This window comes from Miniopterus schreibersii (genome assembly GCF_964146895.1).
Source record: "Miniopterus schreibersii genome assembly, chromosome: 14".
Taxonomy (NCBI): Eukaryota; Metazoa; Chordata; class Mammalia; order Chiroptera; family Miniopteridae; genus Miniopterus; species Miniopterus schreibersii.
The window spans coordinates 5,360,439-5,388,209 of record NC_138114.1 but is presented as its reverse complement, the minus strand read 5'-3'; the positions used below and the strand labels follow the sequence as shown (position 1 = coordinate 5,388,209).

At 49.9% G+C, this 27,771-nt stretch overlaps 1 protein-coding gene across 1 annotated transcript in view; it reads left to right on the top strand.

Moving 5' to 3' along the window:
• Nucleotides 1–27,771, top strand: part of FRMPD2 (FERM and PDZ domain containing 2) — a gene marked incomplete at both ends in the record, with an annotated part of 78,055 nt that overhangs the window by 6,623 nt on the left and 43,661 nt on the right. The window contains 9 exons of the mRNA XM_081158580.1: nucleotides 1,117–1,308; nucleotides 2,920–3,056; nucleotides 4,677–4,812; nucleotides 6,240–6,311; nucleotides 8,379–8,553; nucleotides 12,206–12,353; nucleotides 12,725–12,863; nucleotides 19,616–19,771; nucleotides 23,467–23,652. Coding sequence (XP_081014706.1) covers nucleotides 1,117–1,308; nucleotides 2,920–3,056; nucleotides 4,677–4,812; nucleotides 6,240–6,311; nucleotides 8,379–8,553; nucleotides 12,206–12,353; nucleotides 12,725–12,863; nucleotides 19,616–19,771; nucleotides 23,467–23,652 — 1,341 coding nt within the window. The remainder of the gene's footprint in view (nucleotides 1–1,116; nucleotides 1,309–2,919; nucleotides 3,057–4,676; nucleotides 4,813–6,239; nucleotides 6,312–8,378; nucleotides 8,554–12,205; nucleotides 12,354–12,724; nucleotides 12,864–19,615; nucleotides 19,772–23,466; nucleotides 23,653–27,771) is intronic.

Sequence of the window (27,771 nt, the reverse complement as noted above, 5' to 3'; positions counted from 1 at the left end):
TTCAACATTTTAGTGCTTCCTGGTGCTGTTCCTAACACAGGCACCTGCTTGTGTCCCTCCTCAGGGAAATCTTTTGTAGCTCCCACTACCCATGGGATTACATTCCATTTCTCAGCTGGGCATACCTGGAGCCCAGAATTGGGTTCCTGCTGTGGCTTTGTTTCTCCTCTGCACCCTGCCATAGGCAGGGCTGGTTTCATGGGCGTGTGGCCTGTGCAATAGCATGGCTCCCTGCGCTTACAAGGCCCCATGCTTGATTTAATGCTCTGTTGTCATTGTGTTGAAATTCTTAATAACTTTGAGCAAGGGGCCCTGTGGTGTCACTGCCTTGGGCCCTGGTCCTGCCCATAGCCCCTTTCCTTTCAGACACATGCCGAACTTTGCATACACTGCTCCCTCCACCTGCCCTCGCTTCCCCACTGGTCTGGTTAACCTGAGCATGGCAAGAAATGGTAGTGCAGCCCTTGCCGGGAAAATGACCAGCAATATGGGTGAGCATGAGAAAAAGCCTGATTTGGGGTCTGAATTGAGGCCTTCCCCATATAAATGGAGGCCATTTAAACACACGAGGGAAGTGCTGAGTGAAATGGCTAGTTTTCTTTCTGTTTGGTGTGTATATATGACCTAAAATTCAACTAAAAATTACTGACCTTGTGCTGACTGCTGAAGATTCCGAAATGAAATGCCACTGTCCCTACATCCCTGGAGCTCGCATTTGAGTAGGAAGACCCAGTGAGGCCCAGCTGCGTAATCTGAGAAAGTCACAGGCTGCCCAGGGGAATGTGAGTTAAAGGCTGATTGATCCCTGGCTGACTTGGGCGCTTGGCATGGGTGGAAGTCCGTTTGGTCAAGCACCTATTTTTCGTGAGTGTCCCAAGCACATGTGTGGGCTCTCCATGCCCTGAAGGGCATTGCAGATTAGAAAGCAAACTTCTCACAGCTGGTGCATCTGGTGGCTGCAGTGATCTAGCTGCATTCACCCCTAAACTCTCCGGAAGGCGCAGGCATCTCTGTGGCGGTCTGAGGACATTGGTTTCTGTTAGTCCCCACTGCACACCTGCAAGGAGCGGCCTCAGGACGGGCTCTGCAGAGGCTCACCCGCACTCTGCCCTGCAGCCCCTGCAGCTCCGGGAGCCCCTGCACTCTGTTCTGCTGAGCATGTGCGAAGACCAGCCTGGCAGGAGGCGGCCGCTGCAGTCGGTTCTGGAAGTTTGCTGGGTTCACCAGGAAGAAGTGGCTGCACACCCAGCCTCTGCCAGTCTCCACATCAGACGGCTGGTTGGCTTGGTTCTGGGCACCATCTCTGAGGTCAGTGTGGATCTGTGCTTTCCACCCCACGAACCATTAGCCACATGTGGCAGTTGAAATTTAAATTAGCTAAATTATAGTTAATTAAAGTAAAATAAAATTAAAAACTCAGTTCCTCAGTCCCACCTGCTACATTCCAAGTGCTCAATAGCCACACATAGCTGGTGATGGCCACGCTGGACAGGCGGACCTAGAGCATTCCTGTCATCATGGTTTTATTGGGCAGTGCTAGCAAAGGCCTTGGGGTGAGCCTGATTCCTAATGTGGCTGGGACCCTTGGGATCTTTGAAAGTTCCTTTTCACATAAAAATGATCAGGTTTGTAATCCATGGGTCAGTTCACCTATCAAAATTAAACTCTAGGCCTGTTGTGCAGGAAGCCTTCCCTGACCACACCTACACGGTCCCTCAGCTCCTCTGCTGTCCTGTTCCTGCAGAGGGTCTCCTTGCTGTGCTTGTCGCATTGTGCTCCTTGCTGCCCTGCGCTCTCCCCAGCACCTAGCAGCGATCTGGCACCTACTAGGCATTCAGCTTAGGCTGGGTTTCCTTGAGGCAAAGTCAGGGACAGGATTTTTATGAAATTTATTGGAAAACTGCTCCTGGAAGAGAGGGAGTGACAGAAGGAAGACAGGAAGGGGGACAAGCCAAGTGAGTTGCTAGTCTCAGCTGGAGACAGCCTCAGGGTGATCCCCTGGGGAGCTCTGGAGTGAAGTCCACCAGCATTGGCCCCCTTGAGGCCGGGACAGAGCTGGGACTGGGGTGAGGCAAGTGAGGTGCCCATGGTACACGTGCAAGGAGGCGAGCGTCAGAGGAACCGGGAAGGCTGGGCAGCCCTGCCCTGTCCAGGGGGCAGCTTAGAGAGCTGAGACCGGAACGAATGTGGGGCCATGTGGATGGAGAGAAGACAGCTGTGGACAGGGACGCTCTCAACAGTCAAGCAGAAAACGCTTCTCTCATCCTGTTCCTTCTTGGACGCCGCCTCTCTGGGCACGCGGACGTGCTGCCCGTTTGCCGAGCCAGAGGATTTGGTGGGGAAGGCGTCTGTTTTTCAAACACGTTACCGCCTACCCTCCTGGAGTGTGTCCTTGATCCCTGACGGACACTGAATTGACCTGCAGCGTTTCATTAGCGAGCCATGAGGTAGATTTGGGTCACTGATGGGACATCCTTTGAGGCTGAGCTAGGTGAGCTACAGTGGGGCGTAGGGCACACAGTGAAGTGGTGAGACAAGCAGCAAACGTGACATAATGTGTAAGTGAGGGAGTTGTAGGAACAGTGATGGGGAAGATGACGAGAGGACACCGGCGTCTGCTGGGGGCCGCGGTGGAGAGGATTAGACTGGAGGCGGCATAGTTTGGGGCCTTGGAGGCACAGTGACCTCAGCAGGGAGGCCCTAGGCAGTGGAGGAAGTGCCTGAGCCAAGGCACAGGTGTGCCCGAGTGCACACGATTGGGGGGTACAGGGCACATCTGGGTGCTAGAGAAGGCATCGTTAGGCTCTCCCTGTGTGGGGCAGACACCTCCACCCTGACGCAAGCTGAGAGCCAGTCTGTGCGTGTCCATATAACCGCCCCTTGACCGTGGCATGCGGATGTTGATGCACTTGGCCTCAGGTGGAAAGGAGAGCTGTGGAAGAAAGCTCCCCTGTGCAGCAGGACAGAAGCCACCTGCTCAGGAACAGGCTGCATCGGAAGAGCTGTGAGGGTCCAACAGCGCAGGCCCCGGGGCGCCTGCTGCCCTGTGGAGGTGGGTATGGTGCCCTGAGCACTCCCTGGGTAGGCTGGTGGAGCCTGTTCCCTGCCCCCGTGGGCCAGATGTCCACTGTGGTGACAGAGAGGCCCATGAAAACTAAGCTCTTCCTGGAGGCCCCTGAAGAGAAGGGGCTGAGCTTAGGACTCCTGTGTCCCGAAGGAGCTTCTTTTGGAGGTATAATTTAACAGATATTTATATCAAATGTATATTCATTTTTATTGAGATATAACTGTTTAAAACAATTTAAAACAAACAACATAAAAGAAAATTTTTTCTGTAATTAGTTTCTAGGTAGAGTGAAAGGAACAGTAATTTGTAAAATATTGTCTTTATTGTTGCTCTAGGTATATTAAAAGAATAGATTTTAGAATAATCCTCAAATCTGTTCTCTACTTTTCGACTGTATCTGAGATTTTAAAAAAACAAAACAATAATTCCCTAAAACAGGGTACTCTTTGCTGTTAGGCTTTATCTTCCCCTTAACCACCCTCCCCCCAACCCTCTGTCATTTTCATTTCCATTTTCCACATGAAACAGATTCAGAGAGGTTGAGTAGTTCACCAAGGTCACACAGCTAGTAAGTCCAGATGCTGATATCCCCGCTCCAGGCTGCCTGATGCAAGAAAGCCGTCTCTTTGCCTCTGCTCATGCCCTCACCATGCTGCTTGGTCAGTTTCAGAGAGAAGCACAGGGACCCAGGGCTCCCTGGAGCCCCGTCCACGAACCTCAGCACACAGCCGCTGCGACCTCTGTGTTAGCAGGTGCGCGCTGGGTGTACGGGACTGTGGGCTTGGTGTGGGACTGCGGGTGGGGAGCTCTGTAACCTACTTCTTTACTGAGTGCTGATGAGGAGCCTCCTGCTTCTCCAGGGGGAGCTGATTCAGTTCCGCTGGCAGGTGAAGAAGCCATGTTTAAGCAGAGACCAAGCCAAGGTGATGAGGGGCCTCATAGCAGCTGGGTCGCCAGGGCAGCCGTCTCCTCTGGGAACCACGCACAGGCTCAGTTGCAGAGGAACACACACTTGCACGTCATTGTGACTATCTATGGCCATGCGAGGCTGCGTAACAAACAGCCGCCAAACACAATGGCTGAAACTCTGCTTTATTTAGCTCTTGACTCTGTGAGCGGAGAATTTAGGCTGTGCTCAGCTGGCAGGTTCTTGTGGACTCGGCCGGATGCCCTTGTGCACCTGTGACCAGCTGCTGTCTTGGAGACCCTGGCAGGCGAGCCAGAGATGGTCTGAGAGAGAGAGAGAGAGAGGGGGAGAGGGAGGGGGGGAGGGGGGGAGGGGAGAGAGAGAGAGAGGTACTTCCAGAACTAGCCCCCACCACCTCCACTTCATTGTATTGGCCAAAGCAAGCCACAGGCGGCCTGATCCCAAAGGTGGGGAACAGACTCCACCCCCTGATGGGAGGGTAGGGGACAGAGTCACACTGCAGCTGTAACTTCTCCAGGCCCCAGGTTCCCTATCTGAAGAGTGGATATGGGGCTCCCTGCCAGATGTGGGGTGAAGGAGCAGTGCACGCCCTGCCCAGCTGAGCACCTGCACAAGGGGGGCTTTTACCAGCTGGCAGCCATTCCCCCTGTTAACTTCCTCCTGTTCCTGCTGGCTGGCCAGTGTTCCTCCAGCCGGAGCTCCCCAGGACCTGCAGGAGGGCAGGCGGCCTCGCCCTGGATCCACTCCGTCTGAGGCCACACACCGCTCATGGCCAGAACCTCCTTCTCCAAAGCGTCTCCTGCAAAGAAAGGGAAAGGTGAGTAAAAGAAGACCAAAGGGTGGATGCTCCCCAAAGAGCATTGAGCGGGGAGTGGTGGGTGGCTGTCACAGCAGCTGAAAATGGGCAGGGTCCCCTGGGACCCCAGGCTTCCTGGCTGAGATTTCTAGATTGGGCTAAAAACCCTGAAGTCCTCCGTTTGGGGCACTGGGTATTGACTGAGTGGCCTGGCTGTGGTAGACTCCGTGTAGGATGCAAGGTGGAAGGTGCCCGGTCCCGCCGTGAGGAGCCCACAGCCGTGCTGGGCAGGTGGCAGAACAAGATTGCTGCTAGGACAGCTGACAAGGCTGAGTGCACTTGGAAGGGGCCTTCTAAGCTGATGGGACGTGCAGGAGCAAGGACGTGGGTGGGGCGGACAAGGGAGGAGAATCTGCTCTGGCTGGTGGTTAGGGCAGCAGGGTTCAGGTGAGTGTGGGCATTGAGGCTCGAGAGTAGCCAGGCCAGCCAGCCCTCGCCGGGCGTCCAGGCTGGCAGAGGGATAGGTGACCAGGGGCTCCTCAGTGTGCTCCTGCCTCTGGGGACCCTGACTCCTCGCAGGCAGGCAGATCTCTGCAGAAGGGCCACTTGCTAAGCCTGCACTGGACGGTGAGATTGGGGTGGTCCCAGGATGCCCCTTCTGCTGGAAATAGTCCTGGCACCGGCTTTAGGACCACTTCAGTGCTCAGAAAAGGCACTCCTTCCTCAAGTGTGACACTGCCATCACTGGAAGCTGTTTTAATAATCACACAGCTCCACAGTGACTCCCAGGGGCCAGCACTCCCTGGAGCGGGGGACAAGGCCCCCTGGGCAGGTTGTTCACTGAGGAGAGTGCTTGTGTCAGGCCTCCTGTTTGAGTATCTGGACCCCTTGGGAACATCAGACCCAGATGCCCCCAGAGGCCTTTGTCTGCCTGTCACAGAAAGACTTGCTTAAAACTTCTCAACAGATTGGAGATGAGCTGAGCCTGCAGTAGCCTTAGGACATCCTCCTACGTGGCCTGGGCTCCCTCCTCCTCCGTGGCCCTGGGCTCCCCTTACTCCCGACCAAGGCCAAGCTCCCTGCAAGGCCACATTTTTTTGCAGTACATAAAATGTTTTATAATTTTGATACATACAATGATTATGTAGACATTTATGAACTATGAAACTTATAATGAAGTAGACACCAGCTTAAGAGCTAGAACATCGCCAAAGCCACGATTCCCTCCTACAAGGCCGCTGCTTTGATGTGCCCGGCCTAGCTAGGGCCCCAGCCCAGTTTAGCCTCATGTCACTGAAACCTGCTTCCTGTGGCCTCTGGGGAAGGGAGTACTGGCAGGGTGTCAGGGGAGTTAAGCCACCGGGGATGCCCAGTCCCAAAGCTGGGTTCCAGCCTCGTGGAATATGACTTTTCTTCTCTACCATGAGTGATTCCCGGTGTCTCCCCAGGTCTCAAGGCCAGAGTTCGTCCTGCTGGCTGCAGAGGCCCCAGTGACTTTGCACCTGCCTGGAGCAATCATGGTAACTGCTGGGTTAGAATTGGCCGGGGGGGGGGGGGGGGGGGGGCAGGGTGTTGACTAGCTAGCTAGTTAGTCAGGCCCCAGGGCTGAATGAGCTCTGGCTGGGGTCTTGGCCTGAGGGTCCCTGGGGAGCTCGCTATGTCCTCCAGACTCCTGCTAGAGCTCTCTACCAAGCCACATTCCTTCCTCATGTCCTTCGGCACTTACTTGTCCCTGGAAGAGAATGCTCTGTGACTCAGCTAAGCCTCCTGTCCTGTTAGACTCAGCTCAACCTTCAGCTCCTCGTTCAGCAGGAAATTGTTGTCTAAGCACCAAGTGGGCACCAGGCACGATTCCAGACCCCAGCTCTGTGCTGGGCACCAGGATCCTCTTCATCTGGAGCATTCATAGTTCACCTCCCCTCTCATAGCTCTGCTGCTGCAGCCCTGGAAGACTGTGGACCCCCAAAGGGGTTGTAACGTCTGTGTGGAGAGGCACTTGGTGACTGGGTTGGGTGTGGTGAGAGGGGTGTCCCTGCTAAGTCACCCACAGAAAGAGCTCTGGTGCTGCTGTGCCCTGCTCTGAGAGGCCTTGGGGTGTGTGCTTGGCTGGGACCCTTCTTGAGCCAGCCCCCTGCACAGGAGGACAGTGGTGGTGGTATGTGAGCTGGCGGCCACCCTGGGTGTAGGGTGGCAGAGGTTGCAGGGTAGGGAGGAGGAGGGGGAGGGGGAGGCCAGGCAGGGTTTGGAGCACCAGGGAGCAGAGGAATTGGCAGTCAGACCCATTGGCAGTGGTGGGGAGGCAGGACCGTTGTATGCCAAGCTCCATGTGCAGGCTCTCTTGTCCCATTGGGCCACACTTGGAAAATACACTTTCAGAGATACAATCATTATGATTCATAGAAGCAACTGCAGAGCACTGAACCCAAGCACAGGGCCTTTCTGAGTATATGGGATGACCCTCACACCTCTCTCTCTCCCCCTCCCCACCTCTCTCTCTCTCTCTCCCCTCCTCTCTCTCTCTTCCTCTCTCTTTCTCTCTCTCTCTGCCCCTGAACCACATGTTAAACAACTGCTCAGGTGGTTTAGATGTGCAGCAAGGGCAGGCACCGTGGTGGCTCAAGGTGTGCCATGTGATTAGCTCTACCTGGGATCTTGCAGAAATGCCCTGCCACAGGGTCCTAAGATCTACACTGGCCCCTGGAGTATCTGGAGGATTGGGGTGTAGGTGTCTCAATGGCACTAAAACCACATGTCATTTCCATCAATGATTGCCCTCTAAGGAGAATTTCCCTGGGGAGGTCTCGGCCAGGCTGGGGCACAAGGTGCCGTAGGAGCAGAGAAGGGAGTGAGTGACTCTACTCTCCAGGCCACAGCCAAGGGTCCTGTGCCTGGCCTGGCAGACTCCAAGAACTTGCCATGTGGACAGATGGAGGGACAAGCGCTCCATGCAGTGGGCGGTGTGTGCAGAGCCCCAGGCTGGGGGCAGTGGAATGTGGGCATCTGGGCTGCTGAGCAGGGCCGTGGTGGTCAGGCTGAGGCTGTGGCGGTGATGAGTCTGGAATTAATCTGAGCCGGTGAAGAGGCAGAAGGCTGACTGCTGTGTGTTTTTGAATGGGGCTCTGCTGACCTCTTGCTTCAGCCTTCATTGGGTCTCTGCCAGCCCAAGTTCACCCTGCTGGGCTCTGGGGAACCTGGGAGACAGTTAGGTGGAGTAAATCACCCAGGGGTATATGACTTGTTAATAAAGCCCTGGCAGTCCTTTTGCGAAGCAAGGTCCGAGGGACACCTGGGCTTTGGGCAGGATAGTGGCATCAGCTTCCCCAGCCTTCCTGGCTCCCGCAGAGCTGGCCAAGGATGCTATTTGAGTCCAGCTCTGCCTGTTACATACTGTAACACTGGAAATAAGTCCCTTACCATTGCTGAGCCCCATTTATCTGCTGAACAGCGTCATAAACATACTCATCCTCAGGGTCTTATGTCAGTTAAATGAGATGATGCATAGTAAGTGCTTAGCGTAGCAGCGAGCCCATGGTAAAGACTCCATGTCCTGTAGTTGTTGTTACAATTAATACTATTATTGTTTTCAGACCAGAAAAGGGAAATCCTGCTGGACCCTCAGGGACCTCTGTGTGGTGCTGCTGAGTGGGCAGTGTCTGGAGGTGACATGTGACATCATGTCCACAGTGGGGGCTGTCTTCAATGCTGTTATGTCCTTTGCCCATCTTAGGGAGCTCACCTACTTTGGCTTAGCTTACATGAAAGGTAAGTGTCTCCTGGGTAGCCCACAGCTGGCCTGGTGCCTCAGGTAACCCAGGTATCTAGGTATCTGAGCACTAGTCCTTCTAAAGGTGGGACTGGGCCACCTGACCTTGCATACCTGGACACCAGTGAGCCGGGTGATGGCTCCAGTGCTTGTGCGCAGGGTTGAGTAAGTGCAGAAGATTGTAATGACTAGTGGTAGGAGATTGTAATGACCAGTGGTAGGGCTTCTGTGGTTTGCTGGTCTGGTTGATGGATCTCAATGAACTGATAAGCAAATGTTAAAAATGTTGAAATATTAAAAACATTTCCATCTAGATTGGATTATAAATGGTGCAGCCACTGTGGAAAACAGTATGATGGTTCCTCAAAAAATTACAAATAGTTTTACCATATGATCCAGCAATTTTACTTTTGCATACATCCTCAAAATAATTGAAAATGGGTCTCTCAGACGTATTTGTATGTCCATGTTTGTAGCAGCATTACCCACAGTAGCTAAAATGTGGAAGCAACCCAAGTATGTCTCCATGAATGAATGGATAAACACAATGGGGCCTATACATACAATGGAGTATAATTCAACCTTAAAAAGGAAGTGGGTCCTGACATAGGCTATGACATGGACAAACCTTGAGGACATTGCACTAAGTAAACTAGTTGCAGAAAGACAAATACCATATGATTCCATTTATGTAAGGTTCCTAGAGTAGTCACATTCACAGAGGCAAAGTAGAATAGTGGTGGCCGGGGTGGGGGAAGTGGGGTGGAGGATTATTGTTTAATGGGTATAAAGTTGCAGTTTTGCTAGATGGAAGGGTCTGGAGATGGATGGTGGTAATGGTTGCTTAACCATATGAATGTACAGTGGTACATTGGTTTTCGAACATTTCAGAACTTGAACGGTCTTCCGGAACAGATTACATTTGAAAACCGAGGTACTTAACATTACTGAACTGTGCACTTAACTATGGCTAAGATGGTAAATTTTATGCTGTGTATTTTATCACAACCAAAAATTAAAAAATTTTCATCTAATGCCCAGCCAGACATGGCGCAGCAGTTGAGCATCGAGCTAGGATTCAGGGGATTGCAATTCGATTCCCAATCAGGGCACGTGCCCGAGTTACGGGCTTGATCCCCAGTCAAGGGGTGTGCAGGAGGCAACCGATCAATGACGATTCTCTCATTGTTGATGTTTCTCTCTCTCTCCCTCTCCCTTCCTCTCTCTGAAATCAACAAAGATATATTTTTTAAAAAATGTTTCCTCTAGCCATGCAGTACTAATGGGAAATCAGCACCCTAACCCTGCAAGCCAAGGATCCATTCTGAAGATCCAAAGACAAGGGTTTCCCCACCTTCTTTTCATCTCCGCCCTCTCATTAAGGGGCTCTTTATTTCCATCGACCTCAAATGTCCCTTTGCTGTAGTTGGAGCCCCTTAACCACTTTGCTGTGGAGTAATGGGAAGGCGGCCAAGTCGGGATCACACGGTCCTTCAGGTTGATCCTGGGCTCCCAGCCCACCTTGCCAGCTGTCATAATCTCGCTGTTCCTCTCTTCTTCCGTCTCCAGTGGGAGGAGCGCACTAGCTTCAGTGGGTCATTCAGTGTGCTGTGCCACGTGCCACGGGGGCCTAGGAGAGTGACTCATCTCCCCATAGTTCTCAGCAGACCTATGAAAGGTCTCTCTCCTGAGTGAAAAGAGCAAACACTATCTGCTTTGGTGGGAACAGTTGATGTTTGCTCAATCTTTTGTAAAATGTGAACAGAAGAATCTTTAGGAAACGTGTTTTGACTGATCTGTCACATGCAGTCTAAGTCAAACCAGCGAGCTTGCTCTGGGAGTACAACCAGGGCTTCCCCCTCCTGCCTGCTCCCAGCCGGGTGCTGGCCCGGCACCCCTCCCACCCAGACACCTGAGAGCTGCTTAGCTGGGCCTCCCGGGTAAATCACTCAAAAGGACCCGTCTGGGGTCCAGATGTAGACCCACTCGGGAAGGTTTGCCAGCCAAACTGCGACAGGCGCCCAGCATCCCTTGGGGGACGTGACCCTAAGGGAAGGGTGAGCTGCTGTGGAGAGTCAGATTCAGCTGCAAAGATGAAAGTGTGGGGGCAGGTTCAGAGGAGGTATCTTGGTTTTTTTAATGGCATTTCCAGATTTCTTTACCAAGATCTGGTACTTTGTCACTATCAAGAGCCTCTGGTGTCCCCCTCCCCCATGTGGGCAGTAAGTGGGGTGAAAATTAGTTGGCATATGCTAGAAGCCATTTCTCAAAATCATTATATTCACTCCTGCCTTTTTTTAGAGTTGTGCTCCCCTAAAATGTTTTAAGCACTTAATTTTGCTTTTATACCGTTGTTTTCATTAAATCAAACCATCAATAAAACATTTTACTAACTGGAAATTAATATGTATCATCAAAATCAGACACTGGCACTGTGCGGTGACTGTTGCTTGAACTTCTCTGGACACTTCCTTCCCCCTCCCCGGCATGCATGTCCCCTCCCCAGTGTGCATGTCCCCTCCCCAGCATGCATGTGCCTTTGGAAGGAAAGGCTTAAAAGCTTTGCCTCCCCAAACGTGGCAGGACTCCTATGGCCAGGCAACCTGCTGTAAGAGCATCACTGTGCTGAGAGGGTGGAGCATGGACAAGGGTGTGGGGCAGAGCAGGCCTGGGACAGATCTGCAGGAGGCCTGGGAGAGGGGCCAGGGCACCCAGGCAGAGTGGGGAGGGGTCTTTGCCTTGAAGAGAGCAGGGGTGGAGGCAGGGCCTTAAGAGGCTAGAGGTGATTCCACCTCCCTCCCAGAGGGGCTCAAGCACAAACTCAACAGGAGCTGAAGTCCTGAGCTTGGATTGATGGAGTTTTCGAGTTGGCAATGTTCAGGCCAAAAGGCAAATGTGACTCTACTTATTCCCTATCTTAGTCAGCTTGGGCCTCTGAGAAAAAAATACCGGGTGGCTTAAACATCAGACATTTATTTCTCACAGCTCTGGAGGCTGGGAGTCCAAGGTCAGGGTTTGAGATGGGCAGGTTTAGGGATCTCTTCCTAGCTTGCAGACCTTCTCCTGTCCTCACATAGCAGAGAGCTCTAGGCCCTTCCTTTTATTACATTAATCCCTCCATGAGGGTCTGCCCTTAGGATCTTATCTAAATCTAATCACCTCCAAAGGTCCCACCTCCAAATACCATCTAATTGAGGGTTAGGGCTTGAATATATGTATTTGGGGGGGACACAACATTCAGACTATAACACACCCATCTCTTGGGATGCTTGGGGACCATCCAGTTGATGAAGAGGGCCTGGCCCATGGCAGTGATGGAATAAATACTCATTCATTTGTTTTTCATTTTATCTCCAGAAGATGGTGGCTGGAAAGCAGATAGTAGAGATATCTTCTCTAAGACAAATAATCACATTTTCTCCTCTTGGTGCTGTTTCTCTAACTTGACACTTTCATCTTTGCCTCCCACTCCAGCCCCTCACAGACCCAGCAAAGGCCCCGCAGTGGCAGGTGTCCAAAAGGCTTGCTTCTTTCTCTCCTGAGCTGAGAACACTCCTGTGCCACCTTCTGGGCGGGTCCCAGGGCTGTGGAGCTGAGGCATGGTGCCTCCCTGACTTCTTTCCCTCCAAACACACTCTACTTCCATTTCAGGCAAAGAGTTCTTTTTCTTGGACAATGAAACCAGGTTGTGCAAAATAGCCCCTGAAGGCTGGAGGGAGCAGCTGCAGAAGCCACCCTCGAGGGTCTTCACACTCTTCCTGAGGGTCAAGTTCTTTGTCAGTCACTTCGGGCTGCTCCAGTGAGTGCTGCAGACCTGCCCTTGTTCCATAGGGATGGGTACATCCAGGCTGACATTAGAGACAGTGCATGGGCACGTGTTTGGTGAGCTTTAACTTATAGAAATAACAGTTATTGTGATTGTTCTATTGACTGGATCCCAATCTGACGGAAAAGGGGAAAAGTCAGTGTTTGGGGACAAGCTCTGGTCAAAATGAGAACCTGACCCTTTGTTTCAAGCTTATTCCACTCCAGGTCAACGTTCTCTCTCCCCTACCCCAACACACTCCTCCCCCAGCAGCAGGACAGGGTCAGGGCTTTGGAGTTCAGTCACTGCCTCATTGTTCCTTTGCTTACTAGAAAAAAATCTTTATTCCTGCATTTCTTTCCCAGGCAGAGTCGGACAAGACATCAATTTTACTTGCAGCTTCGGAAAGATATCCTGGAGGAGAAGCTGTACTGCGATGATGAGACACTGCTGCAGCTGGGGGTCCTTGCCTTGCAGGCTGAGTTTGGCAGTTACCCGGAGGAGGTAGGGGTGGAAACCTGGGTCTGTGGTGGGGCCAGCAGAGAAGCAACTATGGGACAAGGTGAAAATGTTGGAAATGTGGAGACTGAAAATTTGAGAAGTATTGCTAGCATCTACCACCGAGATTGGAGTAAACATCCACCATCCATGCATCTGTCTATCCATGCATCTGTCCATCCATGCGTCCGCCCATCCATGCATCCATCCATCCATGCATCTGCCCATCCCTGCATCCATCCATCCATGCATCCGCCCATCCATGCTTCTGTCCATCCCTGCATCCGTTCATCCATGCATCCATCCATCCATGTATCCATCCATGCATCCATGCATCCATGCATCCATGCATCTATGCATCCATCCATCCATCCATCCATCCATCCATCCATCCATCCAATAAGCATTCACCAAGTGATCTTTGCTAGGCTCCGGGGGATACAAAGAAGAACGAGTCAAGTGTACACACTGCAATGCAGTTCTAGTCTAAGACTCCTTCTAAAAACAATAATTTACTAACCTATTGAGTTATTATCATCATCATCCTCATCATTAGTAGTTAACAGTCAACCTTTATTAAGATCACTGTGTACCTGCCATTGACCTAGACATTTTCTATAGTGTTAACTCACTTATCCATTAAAACAAAATCACATTTTCTAGAAGAGCAATTTGACACTCATGTGTCAAGAAAATGGTAAAGTCTAAATTTGAGCCCAGGTGCATCTGACTCCATGGCCAGACCCACTATCTCTTGAATGGCAGCTCTGATCTTGTTGGCCAAGCCCTTGTCCCTGCAGCAGAATCACATGTAAGTGTCTTTGTTTTAATTTCCCTCTGATGGTCCTAGAGGACAGTCCTCAGGGACTTAGTAGAGGCTACTGGTTATTTAATTTGCAAATACATCAATATAGGGAGGGATAATGCTAATATATTTATTAGTCAATTAGGACTTAAAATGAAGATGCTGGGCAGGAGGGAGGGAACCAGCAGGTGAACTGTGACAGAGAGCAGTGCAGCTCTTCTCTTGGGTTCATGAAGGCTGCCTACCCATGTTCAAGATGAAGGGTAGGAGGTTGGCAACAGACTTCAACAAAGACCCAAACCATGTGACCCAGCAGTGTGACCTGGCATCCAAATTTGGAGCCTGTCTCTGGCTGCATCAGTAGGAGCAGAGAGGGAAGAGCCAGGGAGGTGGTCTCACTGATCTCTTCCCAGGCCAGCCAGTGCACTAGGTTTTATCTTGGAGGGCATCACCACTACCACATGATAAAAACTGACTGCCTCTGGGGGGCACTTAATTTGGAGAAGAGATGCTCTAAAGAGGACATGAGAGCTGTGTGAAGGAGGAATCCATTGCTTGAAAGAAAACATGAGGTTTAATCCCTATGTCCTTGGTCCTTTGACTGCTTTCTCTGTAGGGTCAGCATGTCCATCCCAATCTCACCTACCCTCCAAGACCAACCCCAACCCCAACCCCAACCCCAACCCCAACCCTAACCCCAACCCCGGCCGCACAGCTTTCCTGGCCTTCCCACAAGTGGAAAGAAATCTTCCCTGTACCCTCTGGATCCTTTTGAACAGCTCCCCACACCCTTGTCCAGGACAGGTGATTACTCAGTGTTCTCTTGATAGCAAGTGACAGAAAAGCTCAGATTAGCTTGAATGAAACATTTTTGTAATTTTTTGGCTCCCAAAACTAAAGTGTTCAGGCTTCCCTACCCCTTTGACAAGCCCTAGTCCTATCACTACTTATCTTGTAGCTTCCTCCTGTCTCCTTGGCCCCCAGGTCCCCTTGGCCTCCTGTCTCCTTGGCCTCCTGTCTCCTTGCCTAGGGCTTGCTGGGTGCAGGGACCCAAATGGCATCAGCAGGACTTGGGCTTCCTGCATCTCTGGGCTGCGTGCTCTCCTGGATCAGGTTGCCTTCAACAGCTTCTAGATCCCCTACCCCCACCAGGTTGCAGCCCAGCACCAGGGGGAGAGGCCCTCTCTCAGCCATGCTGTGAAAATCCTGTTGTTCTGTCTCTTTGACTCTGAAAGGGTCATGTGCCTACCCTACACCAGTCACTGTGCAAGGAGATGCTGTGCTCTGATTGATTGGACTTGAGTGACATGGCCACCCTGGGAGCCAGGGGTACAGCTTACACTAAGCAAAATGTTTGCACTGACAGGGAGGAAGGTGGTTCCAACTTCCAGAAAAAGGGGCACAATTGCATGTAACTGAAAATACATGTCCACCAGCCGTGAGCATTCTGTGGTTAGGAACACACCATCTGTGGTCAGCAAAGGAGATGCACTTGGCTGAAGTTCTGAGTCTGCTGGGATCATCTGGGTCTGGTCTTGTGTTATGCGTTGCATTATGTTCCCCATGACTCATATGTTGAAGCCCTAACTCTCGGTACCTCAGAATGTGACTTTATTTGGAGAGAGGTCTTTAAAGTGGTGACTCAATTAAAATGAGGCTTTCTGGGTGGGCCCACAATCCAATATGACTGTGTCCTTATAAGAAGAGGGAACTGGGACACACAGAGGGACAGCAGGCATGCAGATGAATGGGAAAGACCGTGAGAGGGCGCGGTAAGAAGGCGGCTGCCTGCAAGCCAGGCTAAGAGGCCCCAGAGAAACCAATCCTGTTGACACTTTCGTCTCGGACTTCTAGGCTCTAGAACTGTGAGAAAATTAATTTTGGTTGATTAACCCAATTAGTCTGTTGTGTTTGTCATGGAAGCCCCGACACACTTACTTACCTGCGTGTGGGAAGGAGAAGCTGCAACCACACAGAGTGTGGGCGCCTCGGCAGCTTCCCCGGTCCTCCTTCTCACACAGTGCGGGTGGAGAGGGCAAGGGTGGGACCTGTCATATGAGTCTGCTTTGTCCCAGTAACTGGAATTAAGAGCAAGGACAAGCTCAAGAGTTAGAATGGCTCTTTGAGAACAGTGATTTTCAAAATTTCTGTGCTGTGACCCATGGTAAAAAAAATGATAGATGTTATAACCCAACACACACATGTGTTTGTATAACAGAACTGAGGCAAAGGTTTAAGAAATAAGATGCATCCTTTCTGTGTGTCTTGACATCTGTATTTCCTATTCTGTTCTAGTTAATTTAAAAGTTCTGGTTATGAACCACTAAATTGATTTCATAGCTGCAGTTTGAAAATCACTTTTTAGCTATATTAACAGCGTCTTGCTTCCTCCGGTACATTTTCAGAAGAGGCTGCTGTGTCTGCAGTCTTCACAGTTCCTCTCCATCCCCTCAGGCTGTGTTTTTCTTTATAACATTTCTCACCACCTGGCAGGGTATATTCCTTTTATTTGTCAGTCCCAACCTAGTTCTCTCCATTCGAATGAAACCTGCCTGAGAGTGAAGGCTTTGTGTGATTTGTTCTGCCCTTTCCCTAGCACCAAAGTGCACCCGAGACACAGGGAGTTTGCTCCTGAGCTCTTGATGTAAAGGGTGGATGAATGAGTGGAGTGCAGGCTCCTGGACTGGATGACACTGTGGAGAAATGTCACCCATCAGGAAAGTTTCACCTTGCTTGTCAGGTGATAACTGTAACTCAATCCCAGCACCTCCCTCTGCCCTCACACCAGCGTGCCCCCATCCTTCTTATGGGATCACTTGTCCCAACGCTCAGGTGCCCAGACCTGTCTCCAGGTGCCCCGTTGGTGACTCCCCATGCCTGTCCAGTTTCTGACTGACCTCACCCATCCCCTACCTTATCCTAATCTCACCCTCCACCTCTGGCTCCTGCCCCAGATCCTGCCCAGCCTCAACCTGTCCCACGTCCCTGGGATCAGTCGTTCTGTTCTGCGAGCTCTGATGCTCCCATGTGGCCCCCCAAGGCTGACCTTTTCCCTTTCTCTGCATGTGTAAAGGCAACAGATTACACAAACTCCTTCATTTGTGCACTTTCTCACTCAGTCCTATTCATGGAGGACCTGCTCAGTGCTTGGCATCACCTCAGCCTGTGTCAGCCCCGCAGAGCCAGTGTGATTTCCATTTGCAGTTGAGAAAAGCTGTGCCTCTGTGAGGCCGAGCTGGTGAGAGCAGTGAGGACTCGCCCTAGGGCCTTGCTCTCTACGCTGCAGGCACTGTGGAGGGCACATCAGAGGATGCTAGGGGAGACTCGGAGGAAGACTCAAGGACTCTTGTCCTTGAGTGCCTAGGACAAGAGGGCTGCCTGGTCAGGGAGCTGTGGGCGCTCCACTGCAACCCTGCCTGCAGGGCACTGCCAGTTAGCCCAGGAGAACCTACAGTGCCCTCCTAAGGGGCTTGCATTTGTCTCATAAATGGTTTTGGTGATGGAGAAACAATAATTTGAAAACCACTATAGTGAGAGATGGGGAGCCACTGATGAATTCTAAGCAGGGAAGTGACATGATTACATTTGCATTTTAAAAAGAGAGACAAAGACAATTTGGTATAAAAATAAATCTAAATCACATCCTTGCAGCAGAACAGCTTTCCTCCAGCGCCTCCCCGCAGACTCTCTCGCATGCGGAGGTTCACACAGTGTAGACACTGCACGCTCGATTGGTGTTCTGCTCTCTCACGCGATGGCCAATGTCTCCCGTGGCTTCCTAGTGACCCTGTGGGACAGCTCTGTGGGACCCTACAGGGCTGGATTCCGTTACAGCATCACCTAGAAGGCCGTGGAAGTGACAACTCCTGTTGTTATCCCAGTTCTATCTAATCTTCCTTTTAAATAAGTGACATAGAAATAAATGTTTGTACCAGAGCTTTTTTAGTTCCACATCGACTTCTTCTCTTGGACATATTCCTGGCAATGAGATGCTGGTTAAATGTCTTAAATACTTAAAAAAATGTTTAATCGTTTTAAGTTCACAGCAAAATTGAATGGGAGGTACAAAGAGTTCCCAAATACCGCCTGCCTCCCGCCCATGCGCGGCCTCCCCCATTCTCAGCAGCCCCCACTGAACAGAGTGGTACATTTGTTACGATGATGAACCTGCAGACACATTGCAGTCACCCCAAATCCATAGCTTACATTAGGACTCCCTGTTGCTGTTGTATATTCTATGGGTTTGGAAAAAATTCTAATGACACATACCTACTGCTGTAGTATCATACGGAGCAAGTTCACTGCCCTAAAAATCCCCTGTGCTCCACCTGTTCCTGCCTTCTCCCTCTTTCCCTGGTGACCACTGAGGCTTTTACACTCTTTATAGTTTTGCCCTTTCCAGAATGTCATATGGTTGGAATCCTAGAGTACTGAGTCTTTTCAGGTGGCTTCTCTTACTTGGTAATATGCATTTAACTTTCCTCCATGTCTTTTTGTGACTTGGTAGCTCATTTCTTCTTAGCTCTGAATAGTGTTTCATTGTTGGTTGTGCACAGCTTGTTTATCTATTGCTCACTGAAGGGCATCTTTTGCTTCAGGTGTTGGCAATTGTGAATAGAGCCGCTATAAACACGCACAGGCAGGTTTCTGTGTGGACATGTTTTTAACTCCTTTGGTAAATACCAAGGAGCATGATTGCTGGATGGTATGTAAGAGTTTGTGTGGTTTTGTAAGAAACCAACAAACGGTCTTCTGAAGCGGCTGCAGCACTTTGCATTCCCACCACCAGTGTTGCTCCACACTTGTCAGTACTCGGTATTTTCAACGATCTGGATCTTGGCCATTCTGATAGCAATCTGAATGCCTTTTCATGCACTAGATTGCTGAGCAATTTTTTTTCCTTTGTGTTTCTGAGCTGAGCTCAGAGCCGGCATGAACCAGTCCTAGGCTGGAGGATTCAGTCCATGGCCACGTGGAGACTGGCCTGTGCCATGTCAGGAGCTTGCGGATGTAGTGGACACTGCTCTCCCTCAGATCCCTCGTCAGGTCAACTTGCCCCTCCCCTGGGGTGAGAAGGCCAGATGCTCCGGCTTCCAGCTGCCTTCACGAGGGTGGTTGGGTAGTTGCCCTCAGTGTGGGGAATATATTGCCTGAGGTTAGGCTGGGACCAGCTGCCTGAGACCACAGGTGCTGATCCAGGAACACAAGGGCAGGGTCGCCTTCTCCTCCTGTCAAGTCCTTCCTCCCCCATTTTTACAGGGGACCCCAAGACCGCTCCCCCAAAACTTGCCCATACCCATTTGTGCCCGTGTGTATCAGGGAATCTGGTGTCAGGCAGGGCGGTGCCGCCTCTAGCCCTGCTGGTGGGCTGCAGCCCAGGTCTGCTGAAGAGCAGACTTGATGAAGGTTCTGGCCTGGCGCACAGTGGGCTGTCAGTCTCCCCTTGTTCATGGGCAGCTTCTTGATCTTCTGTGGACAGATAGTGTCATAGGCCAGACCACCTTGTAAAAGGGGACAGTGCACCAGGAGCACATGTGCACACAAATGCTGAATGAAGGGTTTTCTGTGCCTTGGGAAGCGGCGTGGCATCACGGTGGTGTCACCTGGGCCCCTTTGAGTGACCTCCCCCCTGGTTCATTGTGTTCATCTTGGCAGTGGCAATAATAGTGCCCCCATAGGATTACCCAGAGAACCAGAAGAGCTAGAGTGTTCCGAGAAGCAACTGGTATACAGAAGGGGCTCAAAACAGGTCGTCCCTCTTTTGTCTCCCTTCTGTTCATGGCATGTGGTTTGACCCAGCCTCTAATAGGGGAGAGATGTGCCGGGCGGCACTCTGAAGGAGCGCCCTTGCCCGGGCCCTCGCCTGGGCCCTCGCCTGCAGCGGGCTTCCGTCCCGCCCGGGTCCCGCAGAAGGCAGCCTGGTCACGCCCCTTTTCTCTGGATCTGTTCCCAGCAGGCAGAAACCGAGGCCTATTTCTGCGTCGAAGACTACATCCCAGCAGGTCTGATCGAGAAGATGACAGCTCGCAGGGCCCAGGCCCACGTCTCAGAGATGCACCGCCTCAGTCCTGTGCTCTGGGGAGAGGACGCCGAGCGAGAGTTCCTGAGGGTGAGGCCTTGTAGCCCTGGAAGGCGTGTTGGTGCTCAAGGGCTCACAAAGTCATCGCTGAGGGCTGATGGTCTCAGACCCAGGAGGAGGTACAAGCGAGGCTCGGGGAGAAAGGAAGCTCCAATGCCCCGTGGGGCAAAGAGAGGCTTCTGGAAGCAGGTGGGATCGCAAAAGAGGGGTAGGACTTAGTGGGCCGGGGCGGTGTGGCAGACCTCCCTTCAACCCTAGGCTCACAGTCACTTTTCTAGGGGTGGGGAGATCACGTTTCTTATAGACGACATATGGGACAACCAAAGTACCTGATTGCGGTGTGAGCCCAAAGCAAAGCCATCAGAAGACCCCAAGTTTGTAGCCTTCCAGAAAACCTGTCCTCAGCACAGCACAGATAGTGTGGTCCGTGCATCTGGGTGCCTCTCTGGCCCACTCGCTCCTCAGCCCTGACCAAAGGAGCAGCATTCCAGGGCCCCTGTCTGTGGGCACATACAGAGCCTGCAACGAATAGGCTTTGCTCACTCCTGAACTCAAACCTGCCTGAGCCAGGCACTGCGGCAATGGGAAGTACATGCTGCCTGCCCCCAGGGGGTCCACGTCTCCTGGGGGGGCGGCAGACAGGTGCCCAGAGGTGTGCGACACTGTGATGACTGCCCCAGGAGAAGGGTAACAATGGCGGCTACTCTCAGGGTGGGAGGAAGCGACTGTTATGCCCCTGGAGACAGAGCTGGGGGCATGTGGGAGGAGTCCCCACCAGGCTTCCCCAGGGCAGGGTACCTGCCTGGGCCTTTAGGGTTGGGAGTAGTTTCAAAAGGAAGTTCTGAGACATGCGTTTCTCTGTAGTAAGTCTCCTGAGGCAGACAGAAATATTCTGTCATTGTTTTTGCCTTAAATAAAGACAGGCATTAGGAAGCCAAGCTGCTGAGGGGGTTCTGGTTTTTCCTTTTTTTTTCTTCTTTTTCATATGTGTTTTTTGATTTCAGAGAGAGGAAGGGAAAGGGAGAGAGAATGAAACATCAGTGATGAGAGAGTCACTGATCAGCTGCCTTTTGCACGCCTCTTACTGGGGATCAAGCTTGTGCCCTGACCAGGAATCAAACCATGATCTCCTGGATCATACACAGGTCGATGCCCAACTTCTGAGCCATGCCGGCCAGGCTGGTCTTTCCTTTTTGCTGGGTCACTTAGGACTGTTTGCAACACCAAGCATGGTGTAACCTGCAGGCAGATCACTGAGAAGCCCAGGCAGATTGGTGCTCATCACTTTTCAGAGGCTGGCCTCCTGGTGCTCCGTGTCAGGAGGGGGCAGCATTCCCTGGACAGGGCCGGTGGGGCTGCTAGGCCATCAGCACACACCTGGTGGAGAGTGACCACAGACCACAGAGCCAGTGGGGAGGCCCAGGACTCAGGCCTGGCTTTGTGGCCCGGCTCACAGTGTCCCTCCCTGCCCCCGTTGAAGAATGAAAAATGATTGTAAAGGAAGCCGCCATCTCACAAGCAAAACCCTGAATAGATCTGATTTCATTTGCATGAGATCTTACCAGTTTGCTTGGTTGGTTTGCTGACACTGTGTGCCACCTGAGGTACAGAGGCGGGACCCAGAGGGCACGGCAGCCCAGAGTACCACGGGACCCTTCCTGTTAGAGTCAACGTTTGCTAAACAAAGCCCTTCCCCCCATGACTGTAAAGCAACATTGGCTCCTGGTTATGCCCCTGGAGGTAGCACAGCGTACTGGGTTGTATTTACCCTCCCCTCTCTGTTCTGGGGATTCACCGGTGGATGTGCAAATATATTTAAATTCTGGTTTATACTATAGATACAGTTTTGTGTATTTTTATAATCCCATCCCACTAAAATTTTGAAACTATTTTAAATCAACACATGTACCCTAAATTTTTCTTAATACTCTGGTTTAGCACATATATGATTTTAAATGTGGGACTATTTTAAATGATACTGAGATTAGTATTTTTTTTATATGAGTCTTTCGCTTCACTTCTGCTCAATCCCTTAGGAACAGAATCTCATGAATGGAGTTGCAGAGCTGAAGACGTGAACATTTTGAACATGTAAACATGCTAAGACACTACATTGAAGTAATCTCTGTACATTTCTTGTTCCCTCTACTAGGTTGTAAATGTCAGAGGGACCATTTATTTTTTATTTTTTATTATTTTTTAAATATATCTTTATTGATTTCAGAGAGAGGAAAGGAGAGGGAGAGAGAGATAGAAACATCAATGGTGAGAGAGTCATTGATCAAGCCCACAGCCTGGGCATGTGCCCTGACTGGGAATCGAACTCTGATCGCCTGGATCCTAGGTCGACGCTCAACCGCTGAGCCACCCCCGGCTGGGCCAGAGGGACCATTTCAGAGCCCAGTTGCTCCAAAAACAGGCACCGGGTTATTTAATTACAGGTCCTCGTGTCTCCCTTTACCTGATCAGATGGAGCCTTTGGCCCTCGGTTCACTGATGACTAATTCTGCCAGTTCATCATCCCACACAAGGAGACTGGCAGGGGTCCTGTTTGGTGATGCTGAAAAACATACTCTGTCTGGAAGATTCATAACTACATTAGCATGTTAATCCCAGAACAACCTGTTCAAGGTTAACTGAGTGTTTTCCAAAGTCCCCCAACTGTGGAACCATTTCCTACACAACTAGGGGTTGTGATATGCTATCAAAACACTTTTATTGTTGAAATCATACTGATTGTATCTTGTATTTTCCTCCACTTAGCATTATAACATATGCATTCCCTAGATAATTACAAAGGCTTTGTTAAGACTGCCTGATAATCCCTATAAGGCAGCACAGCCTTTAGGAAACCATTCACCTCTGGGATCTGGTCCTGCCAACCCCATCTTGCAAGTCGGTACCAAATATTTCTATGAGGAGGGTTTGTATTGATTATATAGTATATTCTCTCAGGGCAGATTCCCAGGAGTAGAACTATAAGGACAAAGGATATGAACTGTGAATCTCTTGATGAATAATAAATAGAAACAGTCCATTTGTTCCAACAGTTTTCAATATAGAGGGTGCCGTGTGGGCTGGGAGCCAGGAGAGCCTGGGTCCAGCCTCAATTTTGCTGCCCCCTTTGGGAGAAAGGGGAAATAGGGCGATGGTCCTAAGCATGTGGGGATGAAGTGGCCCTGACAAAATTCAGTCTCTTAACCGGGTAAACTGGCAAACTAAGGACAGACCTTGGGCTGATGCACTGCCACGTGGTAAGAAATACCAGTGATTGGTCCTGGGCCTTAATTTTTCCATCTGTAAAACGAAGGGGTAGGACCAGGTAATATTGCAGTTGACTTTGATTGATGCAATTAGGAAAGGGATCTCTTACTGTGAGATTACCCAGAAGAGTGAATTCTAAAAACCTGTCCAGAATATTATCATGCTATTGTGCCATTTTCATAATTACAGCATTCCAGGTGTTGTTTTAAAAAGGTGCTCCATGAGAAAAGAATTCCTTGGGTTAAAAATATAGAAAAATGCTATCCTATCAGAGCTGCAGAGAAATTCTGGAGTAAGGAGATCTGTTTATCTCGGTGTTCCATGAACTTATTTGGCAATCCTACTCTTTCCTTCTTTCTTTGTTTTTAGAACATCTGTTGAGGTTTTTTCATGGCTGGCTTGAGGCCCTTCATTTACAACAGTTGCCTGTCTGCTCTAAACTGCCCTCTTTTTGGTTTCAGGTCTCTCAGCAGCTCCCAGAATACGGTGTGCTGCTTCACCAGATTCTCCCAGCCAAGACGGGGCTCGGAGGGGACATGGCCTTGGGGATCTGTGCGAAGGGGCTCATAATATATGAAATGAAAAACCACCGCAGAATTGCAACTTTACGACTTCAGTGGAGAGAAATTGGGAAGATTTCAACTTACGTGAGTGTAGCTCAGTTGAAAATGGCCAGTGCTTCATTTTCCTTTGACCTGTTGCCTCTTTGAAGGACCATGGGTCATGTGGCTTTCTCCGGCCCGGTCGCGCTCACAGCCTGCCGCTAGCCTGTGCTGGATGCACTGTGGCGTGTTTGGAAGAAGTCTCCCCGGGGGTTTGAGCATCCCCAGGAGGCCTCTCTTCCCTCCAGCCTCTCGCCCAGCCCCCAGGGACAGCCATTAGCCTAGAGGCTACACTTCCCTCTGCCTAAGGCCATGTCGATGTGGAGAACCACCGATGTTGACGAGGTTGGAGGTTGCAGGCGGGGGAGAAAGGCGTACCGTAGGTACCGTGCAGTCTGCAAGGTTTTAAAACATTTCTCTCGTGTTTTCCTTTTGCCTCCGCACAGTGCGCCGAGGCACCTGGCCTGTCTCCCACGGGCTGCAGGACACTGGCGACGGCAAACCTTTGATGCCCACTGCAAGTCTTAAAAGCCTTTTCTTAAAAAAACAATCCCTAATGAACAATAAGCATTTGAAATTGCATTTGAACAGCATTTACCTGAGTACATGCCCTTCCTGAATTCAGTTACAATAAATCTGGCACCAAAGAACATGTGTCCCCACAGCAGAGAGTGTGCTCTGGAGCCTGCCTGCAGGCCATCCCAGTCTGTGCCACAGCCTCGCAGTGACTTCAGGGTCAGACATGAAGCTCTTTGTCCTGTGGCCCACGAAAAATTTACTTTTTCTTCCTAGTGCATTCTCTCTCATGGTTTTTAAGTGTTTCCTACTGACCAGATTGCTGTTTTTATTGTCATTATCTGATGTTAGAGTTTCCTAAGTAGAACATAATTGAATTTATTAATTTTCCCTGATTCTTTTGTTCCTTCCATCTTGGCTGTTGAAGTTAACATTTTGTTAAAGTGTGATTCTTGATAAAATTTTACAATAAATTATTCTTTGACTTTAAACAAAAAGCTTACATTTAAAAGTAAATAATAACAGTATATTTTAATTCAGTTCATTAAAGTGGCCTTCATACTATCAGGAAAGTGATTTTTTCCCCCTAAATATTTTTCAACATACCTAAAAATAAACAATATTTCTATTTGGGAATTGTTCAGAATTTTTTTTTTACTTCTCTCCTGAGGATATTTTTTACATTGCTTTTCAGAGAGAGTTGGGGGGAGACAGAGAGAGAGAGAAACATCGATGTGATCGGTTGCCTCCTGCACTCACCCTGACCGGGGCCGGGGATCGAGCCCGCAACTGAGGGACGTGCCCTTGGTCGGAATCCAACCCGGGACCCTTCAGTTTGCGGACTGATGCTCTAACCACAGAGCAAAACCAGTTAGGGTGGGAACTGTTCAGAATTTCTAAAAATATATCTTTTATTGATTTCAGAGAGAGGAACAGAAAGGGAGAGAGAGATAGAAACATCAATGATGCAAGAGAATCATTGATGGGCTGCCTCTTGCATGCCCCCTACTGGGGATCGAGCCCGCAACCTGGGCATGTGCCCTGACCGGGAACCAAACCCTGACGTCCAGGTACATGGGTCAATGCTCAACCACTGAGCCACACCAGCCAGACAATTGTTCAGAATTTTAATGACAAATTATTTCAATTCGATTGAAAGATTATTTGAAGAATTTTTATTATTGAATTAATTCAATACTATTGCATTACTCCCTATTTTCTTTACGTCATGTTTAATTGTTCGAAATTTTCAATGTAATTTGTTTTAAAACAAATTTGTAAAAATGCAGATAGCCTAAAAAGTAATTTTGAAAAATAGAATTTTTTGAAGTTGTAAAGTTTAACAATTCCCTTAAGTAATACTTTATATTTCAGTCGGTTTAATTTTTACGGATGTTTATTTTACCAGCAACCAAGAATAATTTCTTGATTACAGCTGAGAAGTCATCAGGTTCACAAGACAAACTTAGTAGCTTGAAGGAAGCATTGCACTGATTAGGATTTCAATGCCCTAGTGACCACCCTGTCTTAGCAGGAATGTGTTTCAGTCACCAGATGAAGTAAGTCCACCGGCTGCTTACCACACACCAGGGATCTTACAGAAGATGACCTGGACTCTTTGCGCTTCTGCAAGCACGAAAGGGGGACTCTATGACCAACAGGGGAATGAGTTCAGGAAGCTGGTTTGAAATTCCCTTAATTAATAGTGGGAGCCAAAATGCTTCAAACAATCACAGATCACAGATCATTCATCCTGCTGCCTGCAGGGAAGTAGCAAAGGAAATAGAGGAAAATGCCCTTTTCAAAGAATATGACTTGTAGATGTGTTGGCAGCCTGTCTATGATAGAGAAACACCAGTTCAGAAGGTTACTCTGTCAAGAAAGTGTTCGTTGTAGGGTGATGCTGGTAGCTGTTCTTGGTTATTAGCAAGAGCTAAATGCCTGAAGAGGGAAATGCAGGCTTTGTGGGCCTCTCTCTAAGAAAGAGAACAGAAAGTTCAAAATACAAACTGCAGTGTGCAAGTGAATATTCATTGAGGATGAGAAAGAAAATACCACGACTTGTGAATTAAAAAAACTGAACAAAGGCTGCAAAACCACAAAAGCCAAAAAATAATGTTTTTATTAACACCCTGAAAAACTCTATAATTTTTTTTTCTTTCAAATTTTTGTTGGCATACACTGATTATGTTTTTATATGATGACACTTTTGTAATATATTTTTTCCCAGAGAAAATAGGAATGTAACTCAGTCTTTCTCTAGCATGGCTGATTGAAGATTGTTTTTATATTTGATGCATAAAACATGTAGCTCTGCCCAGAGCACAGTTGCTCTTTGTAGTGCTGAGACAGGTTTCTGTGCTAACACTAGACGTCTAATAAATTCAATTTCGTGTGATTGCCATCAAGAAAGAAAATTGTGTGGTGTACTACTAATGCAGTGTATAAGTTGTATAAGGCAGCCCGATAGGACAGAGCTTCCACCTGCTTGGGCGTTTTGAGAACTAAACTGCAGTTTCTCGTTTCTGACGGCTGGAGGGATGTCCTGCAGCCTGGCTCTGCGTGTCTGGCTCTCGCACGTTCCCTTCTGCGCTGCCCGGTGCTCCCAGGGGCGCGCCGTGGAGCAGTCGGTGTCATGGGGCATCTGGCCTGATGTCCTCAGACTCCGGGGAGCTGCCCAGTGGAGGGAGTGTTCTGGGACGGCTAACAATAAATTATTGCAGGACAGACTGCAAACCATATAAGTAAATCCCGCCGTCTCCACTGGCTGTTTTCTCATCTCAGCTTCTCCTTAGCGGGACCTGCTGGGTGCCACACGTCGCCGCGGCCAGGAGCTGTGGGCACCAGCCGGGCAGAAGGAAGGACCATGGTCTCCGCTGACTGTGGTGAAACACAGCCTTCGCCACACTTTACAAGAAACGCCAAGACTTTGCCCAGGCTGCCCTGGCAAGTGGCCAACCCAAGCGAGGGCCCCGGGGCCTCCGCTTCTTGGCCTCAAGGCCGATCACCTCTGCCTGGAACACGGCTGCTCTGCAAAGATGCCCAAAGCAACCCAACGAGACGGAGCGGCGGCGACAGGCCGGCTGCGGGGGGGCAGCCGCCACGTGAGGGTTTCCCGCAGATGTGACTTTCTCGTTAAATGCTGTTATCAAGACGGAAAAAAAGTCTGAGCCATACAGTCAAGGCTGTTTGCAGCTTTATGCCAAGAAGTGGCATCAGGATCCCGTTGTCTGTGGTGTTCAATACCTAGAGCAGCGATTTCCAGCTGTTTTCATCTTGTGGCACATAGAACAATATATAGTTTTTGCTGATCTGACAAAAAAATAGGTATAATTTAGATTCATTCACAGTGGATGGCTATTGTTGTGTTGGCTGTGGTCATTTTTTTATTTGACAATCTAAGAGAAAAGAGGTCAGTGCCCCTGAATAAATATCAGGTACTGCATGTTTTAAAGTTTCTTGCACCACACGGGTTGAAAATTGCTGCCTTAGAACATTGATGTTCAAAAGGAGAGTTTTGCTGAGAGTTTATGAGCTGAAAGAAAGAGCGAGGTGTGTGTGGTGGTGTGTGTGCGTGCGCCTATGTGTGTGAGAAAGATTTTCTCTTTTCAGATTTGTTGAAGAATAGCTATTAGATTTTAAAAAATG